Source organism: Triticum aestivum, chromosome 1B, assembly GCF_018294505.1.
Source record: "Triticum aestivum cultivar Chinese Spring chromosome 1B, IWGSC CS RefSeq v2.1, whole genome shotgun sequence".
Taxonomy (NCBI): domain Eukaryota; kingdom Viridiplantae; phylum Streptophyta; class Magnoliopsida; order Poales; family Poaceae; genus Triticum; species Triticum aestivum.
In genome coordinates this window covers 93,726,460-93,733,088 of record NC_057795.1, presented here as the reverse complement: position 1 = coordinate 93,733,088, position 6,629 = coordinate 93,726,460, and the positions used below count along the sequence as shown (strand labels likewise).

The 6,629-nt window shown below is 61.1% G+C and overlaps 1 protein-coding gene across 1 annotated transcript; it reads left to right on the top strand.

Moving 5' to 3' along the window:
* Positions 1–364: 364 nt before the first annotated feature.
* Positions 365–3,471, top strand: LOC123109730 (putative serine/threonine-protein kinase-like protein CCR3). The gene has a single exon (XM_044530411.1). It carries the CDS (start codon positions 656–658, stop codon positions 3,203–3,205), a length of 2,550 nt encoding a protein of 849 aa, XP_044386346.1. The 5' UTR covers positions 365–655; the 3' UTR covers positions 3,206–3,471.
* Positions 3,472–6,629: the final 3,158 nt, after the last annotated feature.

Below are 6,629 nucleotides of genomic sequence, written 5' to 3'. Positions count from 1 at the left end.
ATTCACAGACGATTTCAGCACGACACTCCATCTCACACCATTCATTCAAGACACCAATGTACAGAAAGTTGTTGGATTTGAAATCGGCTCAGGATCGTGCAAGCAAATATCGTCTGTGAAGTAGTTTCGGTACCGATATTCCTCTTGGGCGCCGGTAACTGGAAACGGAATCCCATCTGAAAAGCCGTCGTTTTTTTAACTTCACGGGTTAGTCCAGGCACCAGCAGCCAGCGGCCAGCAGCAGAGGCGCGTGCTCCGGCTGTCTGGCACGCCCGGCCGACCGCGGTCACAGAGTCAGACCGCGCCGCGTCCTCCGCCTCCGGTCCAAAAACACGTGTACGCCGGGCCACCAGGAAGCCGCCGCCGCCGCGAGCCACCATCGCATCGCAGCAGTGGAAACGCGAGGAGAAAGAAAGATGATAGACATCCAGACGCAGCGGAAACCCCGACGCGGTCGCGCCCCCGCCCCGTCCATTCGTCCCGCCCGCCCTTTTACCTTTTCCACGCACGCTAATTTAATCCGTCCGTCCGCGCCCCCCTCGCCCTCTGCTCCTCTGCTCCCGCTCCCCGCCACCGTCACCTCCTCCGCCGCACCCTCGTGCGCGCCGCCCAGCGCCTCGCAGATGACGGCCGCCGCCGTCACGCTCTCTCTCCAATGACCTCCTCCGCGCCCGTCACAACTCCCCCGCTCGCGGCGCTCCTCCTCCTCCTCCCGCTGCTGCTCGCGCCCGCGGCCGTCACAGCCTCCACGCTCGCCGTCGCGGGGGGCTCCGCCGTCTGCGGCGTCGCCGCCGACAACGGCACCGTCTACTGCGTCGCGGCCACAGCCGGCTCCTCGGCCTACAACTCCTCTGCCTCGCCCGTCGCGCCGTACCTCGTCTTCTCGCAGGTCTCGGGCGGCGCGGGGTTCCTCTGCGGCGTCGGCGCGGTAGCAGGCGGCGGCGTCGCACCGCGGGCGCTCTTCTGCTGGCCGCCCGCCGCGCCGGGGCAGCTCAGGCGGGTATACAGGGGCCCGGCACCGCTCCAGGACCTCGCCGTCGGGGCCGACCACGTCGCCGCGTACGACGGGCAGGCGCGCGGGATCCGATGGTGGAGGCGGGAGTCCGGGCAGTTCCCGGAGCTGTTCCTCGGCAAGTTCAGGTCCCTCGTCTCCGGCGACGGCTTCACCTGCGCGCTCCAGACTGGCACCTCCTCCTCCGCGGTCCGCTGCTGGGGCCTGCGGAGTAGCGCCGTGCAGTTGGCCTTCGCCAACGCCTCCGTCTCGTCCCTCGCCGCGGGGGGCTCCCGCGCGTGCGGCGTGGTGTCGACCACCGGCGCGGTGCTCTGCTCTGGCTTTGTGGACAAGCTCTCGCAGAACGACATCTACCCGCACGGGCTCGCCGTCGGCGACTCCCACGCGTGCGGGCTCCGGCGGCCTAACCGCACTGCCGTGTGCTGGAACCTCGCGGGACCGACCCCCACCGTGTACTACCCGGCCTTCGGGACGGCGTTCGAGTTCCTCGTCGCCGGCGGCAACCTGACGTGCGGCCTCGTCACCGCCAACTTCACCGTGCAGTGCTGGTCGTCGACCTCGTCGGCGGCGGACAACGCGGCGGTGATGGTGCCGTTGCCCGCGATTCTCCCCGGCTCCTGCGTCCTCGACGAGTCCTCGTGCGAATGCGGCGTTTACCCTCGGTCCGGGGAGCTCTGCGCGAGCGCGCGCGCGGGCGGCGGCGTTATCTGCAATAGGCTGTGCGACAACTCGACGCCGCCGCCGGCACCGGTGTCGCCTCCTCAGTCACCAACAACGGCTGCGAAGCGAGTGTCCAAAGGCTGGATCGCCTTCGCCGTCGTCGGCGCGGTCGGTGTCTTCGCTGGCATCTGCTCCATCATCTACTGCTTCGTTTTCGGCTTCTGCAGCCACAAGAGGATCCACAACTCCGTCCAGCCCAACATCGCCAGCAACGCGCCCGCTGCGGCGGCGGATAACGTCGGTGGCGTCGGCGCTGGAGTCGGCGCCGTGGCCGTGGCGAGCCCCTACGGCTCGCCGAACGGGTCACGGGCGCGTGGCCTCTTCCGGCGGCAGCTCTCCCGCGCCATGACGCGGCAGCGCAGCGGGCCGTCGTCCTTCAACTTCAAGGAGCACACCGAGGAGTACACCTTCGCGCAGCTGGCGACGGCGACGAACGGCTTCGCGCCGGAGGCCAAGATCGGCGCGGGAAGCTTCGGCACGGTGTACCGCGGCAAGCTCCCCGACGGGCGCGAGGTTGCCATCAAGCGCGGCGAGGCGTCGGGGCCAATGGCGCGCAAGTTCCAGGAGAAGGAGAGCGCGTTCCGGTCGGAGCTGGCCTTCCTCTCCCGCCTCCACCACAAGCACCTGGTCGGCCTGGTGGGCTACTGCGAGGAGAACGACGAGCGGCTGCTGGTGTACGAGTACATGAAGAACGGCGCGCTCTACGACCACCTCCACCCCAAGGGCGGCGGCGCCGACGCGGACGCGGCGTCGCCGGTGGTGTCGTCGTGGAAGCTGCGCATCAAGATCCTGCTGGACGCGTCGCGGGGCATCGAGTACCTGCACTCGTACGCCGTGCCGCCCATCATCCACCGCGACATCAAGTCGTCCAACATCCTGCTGGACGGCGGGTGGGTGGCGCGCGTGTCGGACTTCGGGCTGTCGCTGATGGGGCCGCCGGAGACGGAGGAGGCCGGCGGCGCGCAGCAGCAGCACCTGTCCATGAAGGCCGCCGGCACGGCGGGGTACATGGACCCGGAGTACTACGGCCTGCACCACCTCACCGTGAAGAGCGACGTGTACGGCTTCGGCGTGGTGATGCTGGAGACGCTGACGGGGAAGCACGCCATATTCAAGGAGGCCGAGGGCGGGAGCCCCGTGAGCGTGGTGGACTACGCGCAGCCGAGCATCGTGGCCGGGGAGCTCGGCAAGGTGCTGGACGGGCGCGCGCCGGAGCCGTCGCCGCACGAGGCCGAGGCCGTCGAGCTGGTGGCGTACACGGCCGTGCACTGCGTGCGGCTCGAGGGGAAGGACCGCCCGGCGATGGCCGACATCGTGGCCAACCTGGAGACGGCATTCGCGCTGTGCGAGGGCAGCGCGGGCGGCAGCCGCGGCGCCGGCGGCACCACCACGGGCGGCCGCTTCGGCAACAGCTCGTCCAGCGCCAGCCTCTCCATGACGTCCATGGAGCTGTCGGGAAGGCTCGCGGAGTAGCTAAATCCGTTCGTGAAAATTCGAATCCAGGAGTTTCAAATTGTGATTAGCCCGGGAAGGAAGCAGGCAAGGTCCTTGGATCGCAATCCGTTTGTTAGTTCATTGATTTTTGATTAGAGGCTAGATTTTGGAATCGGAGAGGTATGTGTGTGTGATGTGATCATCTCATCTTCACACATTTTGTTCTTGGTGGATGTACATGATCGTATTGAACTGATCTCTTCTTTCTCAACAATCCTCTGTGCGTTTGAGCCTTCGAGGCATCATTCCCAACGAATCATTGCGTTCCAAACCACTCTGGTGGGATTCCGGCAGAATCATTGCGTCCCAAGCAGCTTTCGGGCATTCAGGAAGGAAGAACCAATCTCGATCATCATCGTCGAGCATCTTTGGAGTTTGGACAGATCAAAGCGCCGTCTCCCGCCCCGTTTTCTCTTCTTCGCTTTTGGTCTCCGGTCTACTACAAGAGTGTGGAGCGGTCAAATTTCTTTATTCCAACCCATACGCACACGCAGACGCATCGCTCGGCGGTCAATCGGGGGCTCGCTCGCCCGGAAGTGGTTCCGGGCTGCTTCCTCCCGGCGAGCAAGGTTGGTGCGATTTTCGGTCTACCGTGACGAGCGCGTACGGCACGGTCGTTTTCTCCGGGTGCTTCGCGTCATTTTTGGCCGCCGGTAAACTCGTGGTGTACAGTTTCGGCAAATGAAAATGAAAATTGGATTTTATTGGAAAATGAAAATGAATTTTTGAAATGTTATTCAACAATTTTAGTTATTATTAGGAATTCTACACTTTTTGTCAAAACTTTAGAGCATCTCCAGCCGCGCCCCCAATAGGCCCTCCCCAGGCATTTTTGCCGCACCGGCGCCGAAAAAACGGCCCAGTCCCCCCCCCCCCCCCCCCCGAAGCCCGTTTTTCGCCGGCTCGGGCCGAAACTGGTGCCGGCGGACCCAGGCAAGCGAAAAGGGCGTGTGGGTCCGCCCTGTCGGCGAGTTGAGCGCCTCTTCCCGCCGTTTCTTCCCGCTTTTTCCCACTTCCCTCCCATTTTCTCCTTTCCTCCCGTCAATCTCCCTCCCGCTCGCCTCCCAGCCGGCCGCCATGCCACCGAAGAAGTACGTCGTCTCCCGTGCCGCGTCAACCGCGACCGCCTACGTCGCCCAGCCGAAGCAGAGGAAGCCGACGCCGCCGCCGTCCAAGCCGTCGGGCATGACAAACGCCGATTGGAGGGTAAAAGTGCAGCGACGGGAGACCGTCACCGCCGACTGGCGGAACAGGGCCCTCGCCAAAAAGGCCCGTGACAACGCGGCACGCGCGGTTGCCGCTGCCGCTTCGGCGGACCAGGCCGATGCCGAGGCGACTCGCGCGGGGATGATGAATCCCCCCGGCAACCACGCGCAGTACGCGCCCTGGGGCCAGCAAGGTGTCGGGTCTCCGTCGCCGGAGCCATGGGGATCGCCTTCGTCGGGCTACGCCGACGGGGATGCGCACGGTGGGTTCAACCCAAACGTCACTTTCCCTCATGGACACCCGGCCCAGCACACGCCCTCGCCCACCTTCACCAGCGTGCAGTACCCTCCATACAACTACTTGCCGCCTGCGTACGCGTCCTCCCAGACGCCCCCTCTCCGCCGTTGCGCACTGCCCTTCTCGCACCTTGGCGACGCCGACGAGACCGAGGCCGACATGGACGACATCATCATGGAAGGTTCGATCGCGGCCGCCGCGTCTCCCGGGTTCACCGCGGATGAGACGGTGGATCTCAGCGGCGGCATGGACGACGAGCTCGGCTACGTCTACGGCGACGAGGAGCAGGAGGAGCAGGACGAGGAGGACGAGGAGGAGGAGGAGGAGGAGGAGCCAGCGATTGTTCCGGCGAGGAGGCGCAAGAAGAAGAAGCGTACGACCAGGTCAGGCGAGCCGCGCATCAAGTGGGCATCCAAGGAGGAGGAATGCCCCTACTTCAAAGGCGTCTACATGCAGCGCGGATCGAAGGCGATGGCGAACCATTGGGGGCGTATCAGGGGGCGTGCAACAAATGACATAGGGTCGTCGAGGAGGTCGCCGCTCGCCCGGAGAGCGACGCCAGCATTGAGGATCAGGTATGCCACGCCGATCTCTCGCCTCTCTTCGCCGTGTGCGCCCGCCAACTGTTTGTTCGTCCCCGCGCAGTTGCTGCGCATGTTCGGCCTGTATCGGCAGAGCAACAATGACGCCGAGTTCAAGTACCTCCACGTTTACAAGCGCATTGACAAGTGCGAGAAGTGGGCACAAGTCCGACCAATGATGCCACCGAGACTGCCCGCAGCACAGAAGCCACGCCGCCAAGCACAGAGACCCCGTCAAGCCCGCGCACGCCGACGCCGGAGGCCGACCTCGCCGCCTGATGCGCGCTTTCGTCCTTTCTGCTTTTTGTACGCCGAACTTTTCATCCGATCGCCGATCTACTGGCCGCTTGATCGCCGGATTGTGGCGTCTATTTTGGGCGCGGGAATGACTATGTTTGAATTTGCCGTGGCTGGGGACGGCGCCTGGGGGCGTGGCTGGGAGCTAGGCCGCCCCCAGGGACCGAACGAGCGCCGGCTCGCCCCCAGGCCGCAGTTTTTTGGCGCCCTGGGGGGCCGAACGGCTGGAGATGCTCTTATGTTCTCTTTTTTCATTTTATGAAGTAAAGAATTTTATTTATTATTGTATATGCATTATAACTTTTAGGTTCTTCAAAATCATTTTATTCCTGCATTTTCATCTTTTGATGATTTGGTTGTTCTTTTTGTCATGATTGGGTTGCCATACCTTCAAAACCACCACCACATCATCAGCCAAAATGTTGAGTGGTGTGAGGGACCAAGTCCACTTGCTATTTAAAGTTAGTGGTAAACATTAAAATTGGCAATTACTTGAGAGACCAAATAAAAGTATGATACAAGAAATAAAATTGGTAAATTGTACACATACCAAAAAAAAAACTGATCACACATATGACTTTTTTCTTCTATTGACGACACACACGATATTTCCCTACCAAAGAAACCATCACACATATATCATTTCTGTGAGACAACCTATCTCTCACCGGCCTAAAGAATCCATGTCTTGTCTATGGCGACAAATGTGGTAAGGATTTTGGATAGATGTGGAAGGCCATATGAGGTCTCAGATATGGCTCCGATTTTAATGGCAGTCCAGCGAACTGAAAAATGGAATTGCATAAAATATTCAAAATGAAGTAGCAAAAAACTCAATAAAAAACTGAAATGTTATTTGAAAATCAGGGACTTTTGAAAAGAAATAACATGAAGGTGCATCAATGAAAAATGCTACAATTGGTTGAAATTGAAGAACTTAGGAAAATGGGAAATAAAAGTTTGAAATGCCTTTGAACAAAATTAATTACTTTCATAATTCTCCTTTTGGTCAGAGTACTTTT